The sequence below is a fragment of the Gossypium hirsutum genome, chromosome A02, assembly GCF_007990345.1.
Source record: "Gossypium hirsutum isolate 1008001.06 chromosome A02, Gossypium_hirsutum_v2.1, whole genome shotgun sequence".
NCBI classification, from domain to species: domain Eukaryota; kingdom Viridiplantae; phylum Streptophyta; class Magnoliopsida; order Malvales; family Malvaceae; genus Gossypium; species Gossypium hirsutum.
This window is the reverse complement of record NC_053425.1, coordinates 4091044-4111832: the sequence shown is the minus strand read 5'-3', so window position 1 is coordinate 4111832 and position 20789 is coordinate 4091044. Positions and strand designations below refer to the sequence as shown.

The window sequence follows — 20789 nt, the reverse complement described above, 5'->3', positions numbered from 1 at the left end:
TTTTCTCTAGTGAACACTGGTGGAGGTGGTGGAGTGAAACTCATCTTGCTAAACTGAGTTTAAGTGCTTCGATCCTTTTTAGTTTTAAGCTTTGCTGTAGATTTTAAACAGAATGCATGCAAAGGCCCCTCAAAGTCTCGGGCTCATGATACCATTTGTTGGAACAATGGCAGTAGCAACAAAGAGATTTGCACACAAATGCAAGAATAATCGAAGCAGAAAAAGAAAAACAAGCAGAGCAGCAAGCAAAGATTTGAATGTCCAGCAAAAATTGTAACTGAACACTACTAATTTTCATTCATAATTTGAATATATAAAAGAGTTACAAATTTTAGTTCATTTGACAGTTACCTAATGACATAACTACTCCCACTTAAACTAAACTAATACAAGCTTAAGTCAAATACAAAATAAGCTGACATATCAGCTTTTACATCATCAATCCAATCACAAACTTAATCCAACTAACTTTGGAAACTAGTTAGAGTTGAACCGAACTAAATTACATCAAAACAAAACAGCAATGTCAGTTGCTTCATTTGGTCCAAAAACCATTCGTGCGCGCCAAGCAAAATGAGTTGAGCTTGATAGCTGCTGGTCTCGACAGTAGCATGCTTCTGGCTCCATGTTGCATTGCAGTCCAGCTTTCAACACCAATTCGATTGTACCTGGAAAAACCACAAAGTTCGAACTCAATCAGCAATCTTCCGGAATACTGGTTTGAAACCAGAAATCCCGAGTTACACAGCATCCTGTATAGATTTCTGCTAGCTATAAATAAAAGTATGTTCTTACATTCTCTGTAACATGGGAAGGCAGAGACATTAAGAAGATTAAAGTAACCCTCTGAACATCGACAATCATACATAAACGGTGACGTCTTGTTGCACGACCCACCTCCACAATTAGTCCATCTGCAGACTGAAAAACCGAGACAAAGTGCTGCATTCAGCATTAAGAAGCGATAACAAATGACCAAACGCAAAAGCATAAATAGTACACAACTTACTGTCAAAGGCAGACTGATCTGTATCGGATGCCTTCTCTTGCGCCGGGGATGGAGCTGCCGAACAAACATTGTTCATCGAACCTAAAAAAAAACCCAAACCCGAAATAATTCGATAGCCATGGTTTAACAATCGTAAGATTAAACAGTCAAATCTTTGGATCAGCAATCTTTGACTTAGCTAAGATATTGCAATCACACATTGACAAACGTTTGGTCCTCACCATTATGACACTCAATCTTGTGATGAATTTGGGTGTGACTGGCATCCATCACCAACTTTAATTATGCTTATCAAATCTAAATGTTTATCATTTAGCAGCATATCTCAATCCGAAATCAATGCTATTCTGATAAACTAAAATAGCAAAATACTAACATTCTTCACATGATGTAATCACACAACCACCCCTAGACCATTTCTAATTTCTAAAGCTAAAAAAATCTACAAAATCCCATTGCATATCATCATCAAATGAGTGCCAAATTCACATTCATGATACGAACACACACAAAATCAAAAGCAATAAACAAAGAATTTAAGGAGATTAATTACAATTGGGAACAATGCAAGGGAGGAACTTGAGATGAGCATGATCATGTTTATCAGAAAAGGTTTGCTTCCAACCAGGATCACATTCACATACATAAAAAGGCAATGTTCCATTAATAGATGGCTTGCATTTTCCTCTGCCACATTCCACTTCTTTGCATACATCATCTGCAACCATAAAAAACTTTAAAAATTAAGAAAAACCCCAAGTTAAAGAAAGACCCAAAGATCTCAAAGACATTAATTTTTCATCTAAAAAGGAAATATTAAGGAAAAAAATGGAATGGGAAAGGAACAAACCAAATAAGGGTGATAAAAGTGGGGATAGAAAGTCAGTTTTGGCAATCTTAAGATGCAAAAGAAGAAAGATTGAAAGGAAAGCAAGGGTTTTGAGAGAAGACATTGGTAGAAACATGCAAAGGATATTGATGAGAGAATACAAATACAACAAAAAAAAAGAAGAAAATTCATTGAGTTTTAAGAGAGTTGGAAGTGGTTTCTGCAAATGGACGGCGCCTTACTTGCTGGAAAGTGAAAATTTTAGAAGTTGAGATTATTACGTGGCTTAACTCGGTTTAACTCATCAGTTCATGGTTGTTGTCGTGGTTGGAGGTTCAATTCAAAACATGGTTTTGAACGGTTAAAATGTGCTGTTAGTCCCTATATTTTTTAAAAAAATTTATATTAGTCCCTGTACTTACAAAAAAGTTAAAAATTAGGTTTTTTTTTATTTAAAAACTCAGTTCAATCGTTAAAATTATATTTTGTCAAAATTTATCAAATTAAAATTTTATTAAACTGTACTTATATGACATGACATATAATTGACAGAAAATAAATATTAGAATTTACTAATGAGATTAATTTGACTAGAATTTTTAAATTAAAAAAAGTAGAAAAATTTAATTTTTAAAATTTAAACTACAGGGACTGAATAATAAGGTTCTCTTAAAGCTTTTATTTTAACCTTTTGCAAGGTTTTTGTGATTGTTTGAGAGGACAAAAAAACCTTCCAAGACTTATTAATCGAAAATATATATAGCGGTGAATCTAGGGTTGGCAGGGCCAATTGTGCTTAAAATGGAAAATTTTTTATTTAAAAGACCTTTAAAATTTTTAGTAATTATAAAAATATATTTTGACCTCCTAAAAATAATAAAAATTAATTTAATTATTTAAAAATTATAAAGATATAAACTATTAAAATAATAAAATTACATTTTTATTATAGTAAAAATATACAATTTAATTTCAACTCCAAATAAATTCTGACTTCGTCTTTTTATATACATACAATTAAATAATTAATTATCTTGCTTTGTTTCTAAAAAAAATATATTGCTAGAGATGATAACAAATGAATTTTATTATTTTGTAATATTGGAATTTAATTCAATAGGAAGGGCAAACATATTTTATATTTAAAAAATAGTTTATGCATACCCACAAAGCCGAAATTAGAAAAAATAAATTAAATATAGATTGAGTCTTAACTCAATTGGTAATATTATTATTACAACAACTAAAAAAAGTGTGATTCCGAGTGTGTTTAAACACGCATTTTCTTTCGATTTAAGGATTAGAGGTTTGATGACTAAAAGTAGGCATTGTGTAAGTCAATAACTAATGTGTAAGTTTATCTATATTGTTATGTTCTTACAAAATAATAAGTAAATTCAACGTATTTATGTCATTTTATATTTTGATAAATTTAAAAAAATTGTACTCTTTTCTTTCCCCGGTAAAAAAGGTCAAATTTGTTTAACTTTGACATAAATTATTTTAAATATTTTAATTAATTAAAATTTATAAAAATATGTTTAAAAACTATTTTATTGAATTTTTTTATAATATATTTTTTTTCAAAATTTTAACTATAAGTAAATTTAAATAACAATAAGTCAAATTTGAAAAAAAAAACCATTAAAAGTCAAAATTTGTCGAATTTAGTAAGACAAAGGGAGTATATGCATAATGAGAATCACAATATTTAAATCTAAACATTACAGTGTTCACTATCTCAACTTTATCGTTTCAACTGAAGTTATATTTGATTTTACATTTTTTTAATAAATTTATTATATAAACCTTTTTCACCTATGTCATGAGCATATTATTACGTAGTTATTCTTAAAGTTCATAAAAAAGAAAAAGAAACTAGAAGATAAATTAAGTGTCAAGTCAACAGGTTTGTACATTACACTCGTTCTTAAGTCTTTTCACATCATCAGTATTACTTGAATCAACATCGAAAACTAAAATGACAGGAATAAAGGAAAGACAAAACTCTTAACTGAAACGGTTTGCATAAGAAAATGGTTTTCAAAATTAAATAATGAATTGCCTTATTAACATCTCATCGTATTCAAATATCCTTGAATATGTTTATGGAGATCCCAATTAAATAGACCTTTTGTTTAATTACACAAACAGGGGCATAGCCAAGGAGGGCTGGTAAGGCTCGGCCCCCCTAAAATGGTAAATTTTTCATTTACGCCTTTTAAATTTTTTAAAATTTTAAATTAGTAACAGTAAAGTTACACTTTTATTCCTAAAAATGAAAAAAAAATGATTTAATCCTTTAAAATTTATAAAGATATAAACCATTCAAATGATAAAATTACATTTTTACTATCATAAAAATTAAAATTTAATTTCGGTCCCTTCTAAAAGAATTTCTATATTCACCTCAGTACACAATCGGTTGACATTACCAAATGAAATTAAACTTATCATGTGAGAATGAGAATTATTGTTTTGCTTGAATACAGAATTATGGTTTGAATTTAGCTTTTTAGATATTTTTCTTTACATAGCTGCCTAATTAATGGGTATGCAGCAGCTCAATTATAGGCAGTGGAATAGGGAAGACATGTGCATGGATCATGGTTGCCACATGAAACTCTGAATCTATCAATGGTATTTATCATTTGGTATTAGGTTTGGTATGGTATGGTCTATCTAGTAAAAGAGGCTACCTACAAATTTTGGGTAGCAACTTTACCCATAAAACTTGGGATCACATTATTAATTTCCGATTTGTAGTTGTTACAATTTGATGTTCAAACACGTGTTTAGATAGATATTTGAACACAGGTTCAAATAAAATATAAGGAGTAAATAAGACAATGAAAGAAATAGGCATACAAATTTTATTAACGTAATTTGGAAACAATTTTACTCTTAAAGTCTTATTTAATGAATGATTTGTTCAACAATCGATCTAGTAACTTATTCGTTAAAGCTCAATCTACCCTTACACAATATAAGTAATTACAACATCAATAGATGACTCTGACTTGTTATAATCACTCACCCAAATAACCTCACTTATAAGCCTAACACAAAAACGCAAAAAACACCAAGTAAAAAAATATTCAAATAACCAGCCAAAAACAATGCCCATATATGTGGCACAACGATTTATTTATAGGCTAAAAAGCGACAGCTTCTTCAATATAATATCAAATTATCTCTTAAATTTTCTTCAATAATTATCCCATTATAAAACCATATCGACATAGATATTTTCAATATTCATATAAATATAAGACCTCACTCTATTTTTATCAGAGGTGTCTCTGAGTTAAGTTGGATTGAAACTCGATTAAAAAAAGTTTCAACACCAACTCGACGTCATCTCTTCAAAAACCCATATTAATTTTTAAAAAATAATAAAATGATATATATTTTTATATTAATATTCATAAAGATAAAAACTCTGCATCCGACCCAATTCAAATTGAGGCAAACCACTCGACCTATGACAGCTCTAATGGTCATCCTTACCATACAACCTAAAATGATTAATATGGGGCTAAGGTAGTGGCTCAAAGTCTGAACCTGGTCCAGTTCTGCACAACGAAATTGTAAAGCCCGAATCCTTAAATGTTTTAGGTCTAAATTATTTTAAGAACCCAATCCTTTGGATTCATAAAAGCAATCCATCAAAATGAGTTATATAAGCTGAGATAACGAAAAATAGGGTTTTGAAATCTTTCCCAGGTTTACCAGCAGTCTGCTCTCTTTCTCTTTTGTAGCTAACCAGCAGAGAGCTTCAACCATGGCCGTCGGGTATTCATTTCTTCATTTTATGCTTTTGATTCAAATGGGATTTGCTTCTTTTCTTGAATCTCATTTGTTTCGTGTTGTAATGCAGGAAGAACAAGAGGATTTCCAAGGGAAAGAAGGGAGGAAAGAAGAAGGCGTGAGTACATAAGTTTTTTTCATTTGATTTTATCTTCAAATATGCTTTGGGCATTTTATAAAATGATAGGTCGGTTAAATTCTGATTTTTCTGTGAGGTTTTCCTTTTAGAGCTGATCCATTTGCTAAGAAAGATTGGTATGATATCAAGGCTCCATCAGTTTTTACTTCCAGAAATGTGGGGAAGACTCTCGTTACCCGTACTCAGGGTACCAAGGTTGGTTTTTAATAATTTCTTTACCCCTTTGGAAATGCCTTTGTATGTAAGAATTTTGTATATATTAAACCTGTGGAGAAACTTGGTTTTATTTAGATTACATTGGAAAACTAGCTTAGTGCTTAGAATCTTTGTTTTAGCTTTGCAACAATGATGATAATGGACGTTTAATGTTGTTTGTTTTGTTTGTTTTGTTTGTATGAAATGTAGGAATTTCATTTGAGCTAGCCATTCTTATATTGAGGTTTCTTTTTGTTAGCTGAAATGCTGAATTTAGTTTCTTTTTTCTTTGTTTTAAAAGCATAATATGTTACATTAAGGAATTTGGCTATTTAATGCTTAATGTTCTCAATTGAATGGTTAAATCTTGCGTCTGGTACTGAGTTTTAGTTTCATGTTGACCCTGCACTATGGGAGGCTTCTTAGTGGAAGATGCAACAGTTCCTGCTGCTAGGAATTCTAGAAAGAGGCTTCAATTACCTTCCAAGGGAATCATTTGTTGAAAAACTCGAAACTTGTTTGTTGTGCTTTTCGGTCTTGCGTTCTTAGTCGGCTTCAATATTTTTGTCACTTAAGTAACTTCACAAGTTATTTGTACTCATATTGTGTGTATGAAGGAAACTCTTATTGATATTTAACTTTGCTTGCTTAATAAATTTGCTTAACATACTTTTAGAATTTGATTCCTATGACTTAATATGGTTTGTACTTGGCTATTTTATCGACAGATTGCTTCAGAAGGACTCAAACACCGTGTGTTTGAGGTTTCATTGGCTGATCTTCAAGGCGGTGATGAGGATCATGCTTACAGAAAGATTCGTTTGAGAGCTGAAGATGTTCAAGGAAAGAATGTTTTGACCAACTTCTGGGTATGATAGATATAAATATCTTTATTTACACCATTATTTCAATGTTGCATGTCGTAATAAATTAACAAATATGCAGGGAATGAATTTTACAACTGACAAACTGAGGTCATTGGTTCGGAAATGGCAAACATTAATCGAAGCTCACGTGGATGTGAAGACAACTGATAATTACACTTTGAGAATGTTCTGCATTGGTTTCACCAAGAGGCGCCCAAACCAGGTTAAGAGGACATGTTATGCACAATCCAGCCAGATTAGACAGGTAATTATAGTGCTCCCTTTGCATGCCTTGTAGACATTTTTATGCACAATCCCATGATGAAGTTGCCTTTGTTTTCCAGATACGCCGAAAGATGAGGGAGATAATGACTGCTCAGGCAACATCGTGCGATTTGAAGGAATTGGTTCAAAAGTTCATCCCGGAGATGATTGGAAAAGAAATCGAGAAGGCAACATCTAGCATCTATCCATTGCAGAATGTGTTCATCCGCAAAGTCAAAATTTTGAAGGCTCCAAAGTTTGATCTTGGGAAGTTAATGGAGGTATGTCTCTCTGATTTATAGTATCAAGCTTTTTCCAATGGTGATTAAGATCTCAAACCATGTCTGCAATTGTTGTGCCTTTGATTAATTTATTTGTTTTTCAATTAGGTTCATGGTGATTACTCTGAAGATGTTGGTGTGAAAATAGAGAGGCCTGCAGATGAAACCATGGCTGAACCTACCCCTGAGGTTATTGGAGCTTAAATCAAGATTTCTTGAATTTTATCTCTTTGTTTTTTCGTACTAAAAATTTCTGTTGGTCATTTTCATTTTGTTGGAAGCTTGAGTTGAATTTGTTCTTGGTTACCCTTTTTCTTATTTAATCAAATTTTAAATTATTTTGTTAATTTAGTAAAATTAATTAATGATAAATAAACAGATTAAAATTAAGTAGGCTTAAAGCATCATTCTCATTAGTGAACCAAAGGAATTAAGGATCAAGTATCTTATGCAAGTCATAAGGGATTTTGAAATGAACCATAATAACAAGGGTGTGGCAAAAAGGATTAAATTATAAATTTTAAAAGTTTAGGGATTAAGGTGTAAATTTGACCAAAGTAAGAAATGGATACTCATACATTTCTTATACTAATATGATTAAGGAAAATGGATAAATTGTGAAATAATTATGAAAATGATAACGTAATAATTATGTGTAAATCATATGAATTAAAATGCAAGAAATAAGTTATTTGGAATGTTATGGTTTAATAAGCCTTGTTTGTAAAAGGTGATAATTCATGGTATTACGTTATGAAAATTTGGTTGTCATCAATAGCTTTTTTTTTCTTTTTTTTTTGGGTATAATCAAGTATTTACCGCTTACAATAATGATTAATTCCCTTGTCGTAAGTGCTATCGGAGGAGGTAAACGATTGATCATGAAATGTACTATATTCTGATAAGCGGGGATCAAGCTCTCAACTATATGTTAAAGGATGAAGTGAGTAACTACCACACCACACATCATGATTGTCATAAATAGATATTTGTAAAGTGATTTGAAATTTGTGAAAATTGATGAAATATGATTTCAAAATGGAAAAGGATAAATATGTGATTAATGTGCTAACTTTTGCGAAGTTGTTGATAAAGTCAACACATAATTATTAATGAGGAAAATGTGTCATTAGGCCACTACGAAGAATGTAATTATTTATATGCTATTATATCTACACTAGAGGAGGACTTATATGAAATAATGTAGAAATATGTAGAATTGAGGTCATAATGACCCCTTTTTGGATTTGGCTATGTATTAATTAATAAATAAATGAAGTTGTTACTTTTGATTCATGGGAACCATAATATGAAAAATTGAATATTTACGAGTCCAACATTAGTCTATGAACTTGAATGTATATGTGAAATCATTTTGTTGCCTGATTGCCTAAATATTCTCTCAACTTTATAAACCTTAAAAATGACTCTGTATGATCCATAAATGTGTTAATGGTCTTAATTGAAATAAGTTACTTCTAAACTTAATGTGCCTTAGTGGAGTTCTATTTGGAGTTCTTTGTGGAGCTCTGATACCTACAAGCCTTGCAACTATTATGTGCACTTTCTTTTGCCTTCGAGCCTTACTTTCACGTGTAATCTTTGATGCTTTTAGGCTTAGCATTTTTATGCTCTTTGGATGGATGTACTTGTATGCAATTTGGTTGTGTAGGAGGGGTGTGATATGATGCCTTAGGGCCAAGAATCTATGTGCTTTTTGGTTGTATTTGGACGAGTTCCATGTATCCAAATTACGTTTTGCTAGAGTTTATAAAAGCTTAAAGCTAATATGTTGTGACCTAATGAAGTTCTTATAAGTTGATTAAACTAAATGTGTAAATGTTCAACCATAAAAAGGTAAAACTATGAACCAAAATTGTTTAAAGAATTTAAAATGATGAATCTCTACTTATGGTAGCAACGAATATAAAGTTTATTTATGTTTGGTTAAATGCTTGTTAAGAAATCCTCAACACTAATAATGGAATAAGATAAGGTTTATCCTTGAGTGCTTACTGAGTTCGTCAAGCTCACACATTAGTTGTTTTAAACACGTACGTTTAAGTTTGTTATTGTTGAGAAGAAATGTGATTCCACCTTGGGTGCATCACACTGTCATTTGAGTTTGAGATTTTTGTTCTTTTAGTTTTGTTTATATTTGTGTATGAACTTGGCATGTGAATAAAGACACAGACTGAAATTGTACTTGTGATTTGATTTATAAATTTAAATTATTTTTTATATTTATTTGAAACAAGATTTGTTTAGTTAATTCTCTTAAATATGTTGAGATTTGCATTTCGAGCTTATATGTGTGTTTAAGTTTTGTTGTATAATGTCTTAAGATATATGGATATGTTACGGAAGTGTTTTTGAGTGTTTTTGAATCAATTTTTAGCTTTAGGGATCCAGATTCCAATACCAATGCTATAAATATTAGAACAAGACAAGTCAATAACTAAAAAGTTACAGTTTTTGGCTCAGATGTCGATACATAAGGTCTATGTATCGAAATCTAAACCCAAGTATCATATATACATTCTATGTACCGATACATAAGCCCTAATCTTGGGCCACTACATTGTTTTGTAAATTTTGAGCCCGCTAAAACTTGTATTTGGTCCTGAACACTTCCAATCACTTACAAAATTATTTCAAATGATTTTAAAATGTTTTTGAATCGTGAATCCCTCATGTCTTAAACTAACTTTTAACATTTTATAAAAAATGTTTTAAGCTTTAAAATTTCAAAGTCATGAAGTTTTTGTTAAGTATGTGTTCTAGTAACATTTTCCACTTGTATTGTATGTCGGGACGAGTGAAGGATATTACAATTTGAGAAAAAAAAACCAAATAATGTTCATAAATAAGTTATCAATATATCTTTATAATATTAAATTTAAAACCATTTGATGTGGAGTAGTTACGACTTCGCTCCATTGTTTTTAGAGGTGTTCATAAGATAAATTAGATTAAGGCTCGATTCAAAAAGAATGTTACAAGCCTAACTCTACCCGACCTTTCCAAAAGCCCATATTAATGTATAAAAATAATAAATTACTATATTGATATTTATATGGACAAAAATTCTTTCTCCAAGCCCGACTCAAGCTATGTCAAACCAACCAGAAAGGCAAACTACCCTACCCATAAACAATTCTAATTATCATATTTTAACATACAACCTAAAATGATTAATGGAGGGCTAAGGTAGTGACTGAAATCCAGTTCCGCACAACAAAATTGTAAAGCCCAAATCCTTTACTGTATAGGGTCTGAATTTGTTAGAAAAACCCAGTTCTTGGATTCACAAAAAGCAATCCATCAAATTGTATCATATAATCCAAGATAACGAAAAATAGGGCTTTGAAATCTTTCCCGGGTTTACCAGCAGTCTGCTTTTCTGTTTTGTAGCTGACCAGCAGGGAGCTTCAGCCATGGCCGTCGGGTATTCATTTCTTAATCGTCCGCATTTGACTCAAATGGTTTTTGCTTCTTTTCTTGAATCTCATCTGTTTCGTGTTGTAATGCAGGAAGAACAAGAGGATTTCCAAAGGAAAGAAGGGAGGAAAGAAGAAGGCGTGAGTATCTATATATATATATATTCGATTTTAGCTTTAAACATGCTTTGGGTATTTTAGAAGTAATGTGTTGGTTAAATGCTGATTTAATTGTTGGGTTTTTCTGTTAGAGCTGATCCATTTGCTAAGAAAGATTGGTATGATATCAAGGCTCCATCAGTTTTTACTTCAAGAAATGTGGGGAAGACTCTTGTTACTCGTACTCAGGGTACCAAGGTTGGATTTTTTTAAAAAAAAAAAATTTCTTTACCCTTTTGAAATTGCTTTTGTATGCAAGGTTTTCTTGGATGTTTGAACCTGTGGGGAAACTGGGTTTCATTTAGATTACATTGAGAATCTAGCTTAGTACAAGCATGATGATAATTGAAGTTCAATGTTTGTTTTGTTCTGTATGAAAAGTGGGGATTTCATTTTTGTTTGACCTAGCTAGCTATTGTTATATTGCGTTTTCTGTTGCTGAATCTTGATGATATATTTGTTAACTGAAATGCTGAATATTCATTTTCTTTTAAAAGCATAATATGCTATATCGAGAAATTTTGATTTTGAATGATTAGAATTCTCTATTGAGTGGTGAAATCTTGTGTCTGGAACCGAATTTTAATTTCATGTTGACCTTGCACTTCAGCGGGGCTTCGTAGAGGAGGATGCAATAATTGCTGCATTGTTGAAGAACTTGAAGCTCGTTGTCTCCTTGTGATTTTCAGTCTTGCATGCTTAGTCGGTTTCAATGATTTTTGCCACTTATAACTTCACAAGTTACTTGTACTTATGATATGCCATATGTATGAGCGAAAATCTTCTTGATGCTTAACTTTGCTTGTAGGTACAGCATGGTGAATTTAGACTTGCTTAATGCATTTAGTTAATGTATGGTTGCAATTTGATTTCTATGACTTTATATGGTTTGAACTTGGCTATTTTATTGACAGATTGCTTCAGAAGGACTCAAACACCGTGTGTTTGAGGTTTCACTGGCTGATCTCCAAGGTGGTGATGAGGATCATGCATACAGAAAGATTGTTTGAGAGCTGAAGATGTTCAAGGAAAGAATGTTTTGACCAACTTTTGGGTATGATAAATATAGACATCTTCATTTGTGTCATTAATTTCAGTGTAGGTTGTCGTAATAAATTGACAAATATGCAGGGAATGAATTTTACAACTGACAAACTGAGGTCATTGGTTCGGAAATGGCAAACACTGATCGAAGCTCATGTGGATGTGAAGACAACTGATAATTACACCCTTAGAATGTTCTGCATCGGGTTCACCAAGAGACGCCCAAATCAGGTTAAAAGGACATGTTATGCCCAATCCAGCCAGATCAGACGGGTAATAGTAATACTTACTTTTCATACCTTGGGGACATTGGACCTGCTGCAATGATCATTTATCCCATGATGGAGTTGCCTTTGTTTTTCAGATACGCCGAAAGATGAGGGAGATAATGACTGCTCAGGCAACATCGTGCGATTTGAAGGAATTGGTTCAAAAGTTCATCCCTGAGATGATTGGAAAAGAAATCGAGAAGGCAACATCTAGCATCTATCCGTTGCAGAATGTTTTCATCCGTGAAGTCAAAATTTTGAAGGCTCCTAAGTTTGATCTTGGGAAGTTAATGGCGGTATGTTTCTCTGAATATATAGTATATATTTCCCTCCATAGTGCCTTTGATTAATTTATTTGTTTTTCAATTAGGTTCATGGTGATTACTCCGAAGATGTTCGGGTGAAAATAGGGAGGCCGGCAGATGAAACAATGGCTGAGCCTACCCCTGAGCTTATTGGAGCTTGAATCAACACTGAAAAGAGCAGACAAGTTTTGTTGTAGTTTAAAGTGATAAATATCAATGTCATACATAAACTTTAATTTTGTACGATTTTATACATGAAATTTTGATATCAATTTTCAAAAATTAACTTATAATATTATCAAATTAGCACCGTTTTATGTTGATATATTAGATACGCGAACTATATTATTAATCTAATATGAAAATTAATGTTGTATTTATTTTTTTAAATGTATACAATTTAATCAAAATTAAAGCTAAAGTTTTATATATATATAAACTACAATTTAAATTTTATGTGTATAATTGTACGTAAAAAATGTTCATGTAGAAAATTTTGTAGAATTGCATTGTCATAAGAAATATTTTGTATTTTATGTTTATTAAATTTCAGTATTTAGAAAACAAGAAATGGGGAATAATTTGATTTTAACGAGTGTATTATATTTATTACAATTTTTTTAAAAATTTATGTGTTAAAAGTTTGAGATAAATATCAAAATTATTGATGAATTTTAATTTAATATGTAATTTAACACATGAATTTTAATTTTAGTTTAATTGTACACTCGAAATAATACTCATTTTGGTTTAATTGTCACTCGAATAATACTTATACCAGTGATATTGAGACTAAATCAACAAATATATATATATACACTAATTTAAAGACTTGTATAATTTCTACTTCAACAAGGAGACTAATTTCCAGGTTATAAATTATCAAGGTTTCTTAAATTTCATGTCATAAACATAAAATTCATATTACAAAGAAAACCAGAAACCTAGAAATCAGTTTAAACAACGATGCGGAAGATGAAAAAGATCGACGTAGCTCTTGGAATACAATCTTCCGAGTCCGGGTCAGTTTCATATAGAAAAGAGAGCTCAGTAGGTTCCAAGCACGGACCAGAAGTAGCGGTTCTAGACGGTGGTTTGCCGGAGAAGAGGCCAAAGACGGTGGTGAACAGTACCTTGAATCCGCAGTGCTCGGTGATACTTAAAGAACTGATGAAACATCCATCTTTGGGTACGTATATAGGGTTTTTGATTAAAGATTATATATTGATTGTTTTTTCTTTTTTTTTTGTAGTAATTTTCTACGTATAGGGTGTTACGTGAACATGATTAAAGATTATTCATGATTATTTTACGTGATCTTAGAGGAGAGCGGCGTTCATGGCTGATATTTGAAGCTTTAGACGTGAGTAGAATTAGAAATTCTGTGTTAACGATGGAAATAAAATTATAAAATTTTAGAAGGGTGGCCATAGTTGTATCGGTGAAGAAGTCGACGACTCTATTTTAGTATTAATGGTACAATGAGAATGTTTTATCCGATTTTAAACCCTTTCAATCCCTGCAAACAGCTGCGGTTAATGGTGAAAGAGTTTCAACTTCTTCAAACAAAGCTCGCCTGCGCCGTGCTTCGATGTTGAAAAGCCGATTTGCAGACACCATCTTCAATGCACAACAGAAGAAGATGGATGCACTGAATGTTGATCCATTAATGGAGACGAAACAAGAAAAGAGAACATCCAAAACAAGGCAGGTTGACAAAAAAGGAAACGCCGTGGAAGCTGCCGGTGATCAAGTGAAGGTGAATGTTGAGTTGAAAAAGCAACGGGAAAGGGGTAGGAAAGCTGCTCGGATCGCATTAGATAAGATGGAAGACACTGCTGGGATTCCACTTAATATAGAGGTTCAAAAGGAATTCGAGATTCTGATGGGATGTTCTTCGTCCTCGAATTACCTCGGTTACGTCGAGAGTCCTACAGGTCAAAGAGTACATCGATAAGTTCAGGATTGCGGATCCTTCACATTCATCTATGGAAGACAAGTATGTTAAGATATTGAGGAAGGTGGAATAGTGTGTTAAACTTATAGACGTAAAATTTCTATATTATTTATAGTTATTTTTTAATTATTTAGTGATATTTCGGTAATTTTTTTTATGCCACTAATACATAAATTTAATAATTCTTTTTCCTTAACTTCGAATCTTGAATCCCAAACTTAAAATTCAAAATCTCGAATCTCAAACCTCAAACTTTGAACCCTAAACCCAACATTGAACTTGAGTTCAGGTTTCGAGTTCGGGATTCAAAGTAAAAATTACCAAAATTATATATCAATGACATGAAAAAAAATTATTGAAATGTCGTGAAATAATTGAAAATGAACCATAGATGATATGTGTTTTAAAAGTTTGAATTTATATCTTTTTTAAGAGTGTAACGTATCTTATCATAATGAATTATCAATTTGTTAATTTTATTAGTGATTATCAAAGTGACCAAAATCAAAATTTAATTTGAATGATTCTTTTAGCCAAATTTTTTCTTTCCAAACCAGAATAATAAAAGAGAGGAGTTAAGAACAATAATGAAATTTACAAAATTGAGGTTGGACATTAAAATAAAGATACAACATTCCATATTATACAAGGAGAAGTTGAACATTATGGAAGCAAAGATGTAACAAGTTTATTACACAGATACAGCCTAACTGCAAATGCCTCTCTAACATACAATGATTTTTAAAGAATTTCATCTGAACTTTGTGGAAACTGGAAAGTTCCCATTTTTAATGCTTAGGAGTAAGGGAAGGAAATGAGGGTATTGACTGCAATATTAACTTCCGGCCACTCCGACCACCAGGGGTTGACCCTAACTCATATTGAGGAGGAGAGATCCTCTTACTGTTGGGGGACGAAGTCTTAATCCCAGTTCCGGGAGATGAATTGCCTCGTAGAATCTCGGGTGTTTCATCTTCAGCAATAGTTTGGAAATGCTTTTCGATAATGTTTTGAGGTCGAATAATGCTAGGCTTGCCGTATCTTTGACCAGTATACAGTGCGGAAGATGATCCGATGGCAATGAAGGACCGTGGAGGTTTGCTCTTTGATGAAAATGGCAGTTGGACCAAAGGTCTGTGCAGAGAAATATTATTGAATTTATAGCAACAATGGATATTGATTTTATCATTGAAACAACTTGAAAAAGTTCAAGGAAGGAACCTGCAAAGTTGTAGTGGAGTTGTTGGGAGAGCAGAAGCTGGATTTTGCTCTTCATTATTTAAGATGTCGGGCTTTTCGAAGTTTTTGTCCAGTGCATTCTTTTCAGAAGGATCCGTTTCTTCTTCTCCTGGCTCCCCGTCGGTTTCCATGATAGCAGATCCTGCGTTTCAAAGCAATCAAGTGAGTAAGAACTTGAATAATGTCGAACGGTCAATAATAAAACGTTAAATAGATTCAATAATCATGCAAGCTAAAGGCACACAGTTACCATCCTTCCGACCGAATGCATTCTTACACCCTTCACATCTGCAGTTGATGGAACAGCCAACACCGCCCTTGAAGACGACAAAAATCAAGTTCTAAATCAGTTTATGTAGGACAACATAACAACATAAGCAGAGAGGTTTTTCTGCGGAAAACCTGAAAGCATTCACAATATTTCTTCAGGCAATTTGATTTCTTGCAGTTGCATCCTCGTTTATGTCGAGCTGAAGCTGGTGTTGTGATCAAGTCATCCTGCAAGAATAAATGGCATTATATATAGCAACTTGTGGTTAACCAACTAGATAGGGAAGTGTCAGAGTTATTATGTACCCCGACTTCAGGTACTGAATCAGAGGTCCTGATCACTTTGGGAGCAAATGCAAGTGGGTTTCGAGACTCAATTTGCTTGCGTGTTGCAAGTACAGTATCTTCATGGATAGGCTTATTAAAGCAGTCTTGACACGAACACGGTTCGATGCAGTATACACCGGCAGCAAAGCATTCGCAGTAGCTGAAAATGAAGGTTATAACGTCAAATGAGTACATCAATGAAAAATCCAAAAAACCCCAGTAAGATCACAGAGGTAAGCTGGAATACGAAGAAGCAAGCTAGAGGAACTTACAGTTTCAGACACTTTGACTTCTTGCAGTTGCATCGTTTACAGGACTCACCCTCTCCAGCTTGTTCTAATCTCCTTCTGAAAATCCGTAAAATAATGATGAACAAAACAAAAACAAATACTCCAATCAACTACGTACTGTCAAGTTCTCATACCTCTTCTTTTTGGGACTATTTTGATTGAACTCTTCATTAACTAAATAGGCAGATGCCTGAGAAGCATCTTCTGCAAGTTGAACCCCATTTTCAACAGCATCAGATTCTCTTTCAGTTGAGGCTGAAGGCAAAGATTCATAAGTAGTTTCTGCACCGCCTGTGCAGGGTGAATTCAAGCTAGGGAAACTTAGCTTTTGTGTCCCAGAAGATAAAGTTTCGAGCTTCATATTCTTGTTATCCCTTGAGGCTATTGCAAGAGCATTTAGGTGCAAACCAATTCCGGGTACAATGCACCTTGGGGAATCACTGTCAGGCTTACCGGGCACCAATTTGTTATCTGTAGAAGAGTTGGTAGTTGAACCACCATCTAAGTTCTTCCTCCGAGCGGCCAGCATCTCAAAGTCTAAACAGCGCCGCCTGAACCCACGATGCAAATTAGAATCGGGCTGTGAACAAACATATAAAAGCATTGTCAGTAAAAGCCTATCAAGAGAGAGAAATTTCATGTTAATTCTCAGGAGAATTAAAATATCGAATTGTTGCATAAACAACCAAAGAAAGAAATCCCTGTAATAATGGAATGACCGATCAATATGGGTTAGTGCAGGTGATAAGTAAGAGTGTCTACATTGTTATTACTATAACATGACGTGAAGAAAAAACTCGTCATACTGCACCTAGCAAAAGAACTAACATGTTTAAAGCTTTTCTATGTCTCTACAACTCATTGTGCAGAAATTGCTCTATACACTTGAGCTCACTGAATGTTGTTAATTACAGCACCTTTTACCTTAAAAGAATATGGGGCTGACATGCGAGTTTCCATGTAATCAGTCAGACTGCCAGATATGAAGTTAGTCACACTAGCGACCTCAAAACTTTCATTCACAGGGTTCATCTCGTTCATATCTCCGGCTCCTTCAGTTTGATCTTTATACTTGTCCAAATCAACAGTAGTTTGGCATGCCTCATTGATATCATCTTGTGAGAACTGAGAAATAAGAACACTAGGGTCCAAAGATTTCTGAATCACACCCCTAAAAGCCTCCGAATCATTGGGGGAATTAAAAATCAATAAGTCAGATGTATCAGAAATCAAACTCTCCCACTCAGATCCTATAGTATCCCTTTTTTGCTCAACCTGGAAAGTGTCCCGTATTTCCACTCTGTCAGATAAGCCTTTTTCAGAGGTTTCTTGAACAAATGGAACAATTGCGAGAGATGTGTCTGAGACACAAGTTGTCTTGATAACAGAAGGTGTTGCATCACAGTCGGGGCTACTGCAATCATACTTTAAGGTTTGTGGCAGCCCAATTGCAATCCTTGAAGGTTCATTAGGCATCTCAAAAGAAGTCTCACCCAGGGAAACTCCTTGATCAAAATTCTCCTGTGCATCCGCACCTGCCTCCTCATTTGTACTAACTTTAGTCCCATCTGCAGAAGACAACTCGGGTTTCAATGGCTCTGTATAGCTATGCCAGCAAAGAAAGAATAGTTAGCATAGACTAAAAAATGAGAAAATAAGGCATGAAATCAAACAATCAAGAATGTATAAAATAGTAGTTCATTACGTTTTCAGGAATCTAGATTCCTTGTGAGAGCTGACATGGGGTGAAGTGAAAATAGACGGAAGCGATGCGAAGCTAAGCGGGTTGAACGTCTGTGCAACATGTACGGATTTGACTGGTTTGATGGGGGAAAGGCTGTTGATGTAGTTAAAGACTGGGGAATCCTGGGAAAAAAATGTTACAAAATTAATATCAGAAGCTTAACTAATCAAGTTCTAAAATATTTCCCTTAAAACATCATTTGACCCAAACCAAATGCTTATCTGAAATCCAAAGGTTTTACAACATAGATGAATACAACAGCAGGGAAGTGACAAATCTATGCTCCTGCAATAGCAAATCTTTTCAAATCTCTTAAAAAAAACTAACAATTGGTTCAAATCAGGACCAAAATTATGATTTCCAGAGAGAAAGAGAGAGACTTTCAGCGGAAAAAGAAGACAATTCTGCCATGGACAATTAAGAAAATTTCAGTGAGTAAAAAACAAAAGCAAAGCAAAGCATAGATGTAAATAATGGATCTTCAATGTATTGTTTACATAAATTTTGGCCTTAATCTGAGGAAGAACAAGAATAAAAAAAGCAGTGACTAAAAATTTCGACTGAATTCAGTACAATGTCTGCGAGCCAAGAGAAAAAACAAATTAACATAAAAGAAGACTTAAAAAAGGAAGCCTAGAAAGATGAGTTGAAGAAAAAAAGAGAGTAAATCATTAAAAAAAACTCAATTGTAAGCCCTATCATTAAACACACCAAAAGCAGGGAAAAAAAACCCTGAAATCAGAAGGCAAAAAAAACAGTGTCAAAAACTTGAATTCCACCCAGAGATCTAATTCACATGAAAGTAAACAATTCAACCCCCCCCCAACACACACACACACTCAGTAAGACTATCAACCAATAGAATGGAATTTTAGGAAACAAAATTGAAAATCCATAAAGATGAAGATCAACTCACTCATAGAGACCAAAATCCAAACACATGCAGCGCATCAGAAAAACCAAAACCAAAAAGAAGGGCTTCCCCCAAATAGATCAAATAGTTGAAGAAAATCACTACCTCGAACTTAGAAAGTGAGGAACTAATCTGGGTCTTCTCTGGGGTATCCATCATTTCCACAGAAGAAAAGAAAAGAAAACTCCTCCCTCTCACAAAAACTGTTTGAAAATGGTCCCTCTTTTTTTTCTATCGATCTGCTTTAACTCCCAAGCTAATAAGAAAGATACAAAGAACACCAAGAAGAAGCGGGAAAATTGGGATAGCTTGGGATTTTTCTCGTAGACAGAGACAGTGATATTGGAATGTAAAAAAAAAAAAAAACCCAAAATTTAGATTTGCTTAGATTACAATTTACAGCCAAAGGCAAAAGAGATAGAGAGAAAAAGAAAGAGAAAGAGGCCCACTTTTGTCTACAGATGTCCTAACATTTCCATTGCTAAAACTCCGAAATTTTTTTTCTCTTCACTTTAACACTATAATAAAGTAAAAGAAACATCATTCTACGGAGTCGTTCATGTTCCTTTCTTTGCCCTTCCACTCACTACTTTTTTTACTGGATTTTTCGATACTATTTATAATCTTTCTTCTTTTTTGTTTTCTCTTTCATTGTCTTTCTCTTCTTCTTCTTCTTTTCTATTCGTTTTGGAGGGAAAACAAATTGATGAAGGAAAAAAAAAATGTATGAGCTTTTACTTTACCGTAATGGTTGGATTTGGTATGGTATAAAAAATAATAAGGGTTAATATCAATTCTACTCCCTAAATTTAGCAGTTAGATCCACTTTGGTCCTTGAATTTTTTTTATTTTTTTAGCTAAAGTACCTAAACTTGGATTCCATCAAAATTTGATATGTGACACTCTAATACTGTGCCACATTATTATATCAAAAAATTTAAAATATTTATTTTATTTTCAAGTAATGATATGGCATAATCTTAAAATGTCACGTTATCAAATTTCTACATTTTTTAAGTTTACGGATCAAAATGGACTTAGTAGTCAAGTTTAGATACCAAAGTAGACAAAAAAAGTAAAAGGTGCTATTTTTATTCGACAAGTAACCTTAAAATATTGACATAGGTCTTTTTTTAAAATATTTTATTATATTCCTACAAAATACTTGTCAACTCCTAACCCTGCTGCTAGTGAAGTCTAAAAATTCCACTGTATACCAAATAAATATAATATTTATCAACAAGAGCATAGCTAGGGGGTTGGCAAAGACCCGACCCTTTAAAATAGAAAATTTTTCATTTAAGTCCTTTAAAATTTTAAAAAAAATTAAATTAGTATAGGTAAAATTGCACTTTGGTCATCCCCTAAAAATGATAAATTTTGATTTAATCTTTTAAAAATTATAACGATATAAGTTATTAAAATAGTGAGATTACATT

General features: G+C 33.0%; 4 protein-coding genes and 1 pseudogene across 5 annotated transcripts; 3 read left to right on the top strand and 2 right to left on the bottom strand.

The window, feature by feature from the left end:
* Positions 1–252: 252 nt before the first annotated feature.
* Positions 253–2065, bottom strand: LOC121214809 (uncharacterized). Its single transcript, XM_041089078.1, has 5 exons — positions 1860–2065; positions 1563–1727; positions 1010–1090; positions 796–921; positions 253–668 (listed from the first exon to the last, which is right to left on the bottom strand). Exons 1-5 carry the CDS (start codon positions 1972–1974, stop codon positions 508–510), a joined length of 648 nt encoding a protein of 215 aa, XP_040945012.1. The 5' UTR covers positions 1975–2065; the 3' UTR covers positions 253–507.
* Positions 2066–5287: 3222 nt separating this feature from the next.
* LOC107927803 (40S ribosomal protein S3a) lies at positions 5288–7740 on the top strand. Its single transcript, XM_016858917.2, has 7 exons — positions 5288–5633; positions 5719–5766; positions 5877–5982; positions 6711–6851; positions 6928–7113; positions 7193–7393; positions 7502–7740. The coding sequence occupies exons 1-7, from the start codon at positions 5623–5625 to the stop codon at positions 7595–7597; spliced, it is 789 nt and encodes a 262-aa protein (XP_016714406.1). The 5' UTR covers positions 5288–5622; the 3' UTR covers positions 7598–7740.
* A 2873-nt stretch (positions 7741–10613) lies between these two features.
* LOC121214806 (40S ribosomal protein S3a-like) lies at positions 10614–12988 on the top strand (annotated as a pseudogene).
* Positions 12989–13547: 559 nt separating this feature from the next.
* Positions 13548–14761, top strand: LOC121214803 (transcription factor GTE8-like). The gene is made up of 2 exons (XM_041089062.1): positions 13548–13799; positions 14140–14761. The coding sequence occupies exons 1-2, from the start codon at positions 13577–13579 to the stop codon at positions 14565–14567; spliced, it is 651 nt and encodes a 216-aa protein (XP_040944996.1). The 5' UTR covers positions 13548–13576; the 3' UTR covers positions 14568–14761.
* A 394-nt stretch (positions 14762–15155) lies between these two features.
* LOC121214802 (protein tesmin/TSO1-like CXC 2) lies at positions 15156–20053 on the bottom strand. Of its 2 annotated transcripts, none has more exons than XM_041089055.1 (10): positions 19456–20053; positions 18399–18559; positions 17618–18299; positions 16828–17273; positions 16676–16750; positions 16383–16563; positions 16209–16304; positions 16057–16123; positions 15789–15948; positions 15156–15701 (listed from the first exon to the last, which is right to left on the bottom strand). In XM_041089055.1, the coding sequence occupies exons 1-10, from the start codon at positions 19507–19509 to the stop codon at positions 15356–15358; spliced, it is 2268 nt and encodes a 755-aa protein (XP_040944989.1). In that variant the 5' UTR covers positions 19510–20053; the 3' UTR covers positions 15156–15355. The 2 variants fall into 2 exon arrangements, with proteins under 2 accessions (XP_040944989.1, XP_040944991.1); XM_041089057.1 differs by lacking the exon at positions 19456–20053 and adding an exon at positions 19354–19372.
* Positions 20054–20789: the final 736 nt, after the last annotated feature.

Coding starts and splice junctions, on each gene's coding strand:
- LOC121214809 (XM_041089078.1), bottom strand. CDS start 1,974: ATGTTTCTACCAATGTCTTCTCTCAAAACCCTTGCTTTCCTTTCAATC. Junction 922..1,009: donor AGATCAGTCTGCCTTTGACA/GTAAGTTGTGTA, acceptor TCGGTTTTTCAG/TCTGCAGATGGACTAATTGT. Junction 669..795: donor CTTCCCATGTTACAGAGAAT/GTAAGAACATAC, acceptor TGGTTTTTCCAG/GTACAATCGAATTGGTGTTG.
- LOC107927803 (XM_016858917.2), top strand. Junction 5,767..5,876: donor AAGGGAGGAAAGAAGAAGGC/GTGAGTACATAA, acceptor TTTTCCTTTTAG/AGCTGATCCATTTGCTAAGA. Junction 5,983..6,710: donor CCCGTACTCAGGGTACCAAG/GTTGGTTTTTAA, acceptor TTTTATCGACAG/ATTGCTTCAGAAGGACTCAA.
- LOC121214803 (XM_041089062.1), top strand. CDS start 13,577: ATGCGGAAGATGAAAAAGATCGACGTAGCTCTTGGAATACAATCTTCC. Junction 13,800..14,139: donor GATGAAACATCCATCTTTGG/GTACGTATATAG, acceptor CCCTGCAAACAG/CTGCGGTTAATGGTGAAAGA.
- LOC121214802 (XM_041089055.1), bottom strand. CDS start 19,509: ATGATGGATACCCCAGAGAAGACCCAGATTAGTTCCTCACTTTCTAAG. Junction 18,560..19,455: donor CCTCACTTTCTAAGTTCGAG/GTAGTGATTTTC, acceptor TTTTTTTCCCAG/GATTCCCCAGTCTTTAACTA. Junction 15,949..16,056: donor TGCATTCGGTCGGAAGGATG/GTAACTGTGTGC, acceptor TTTGAAACGCAG/GATCTGCTATCATGGAAACC.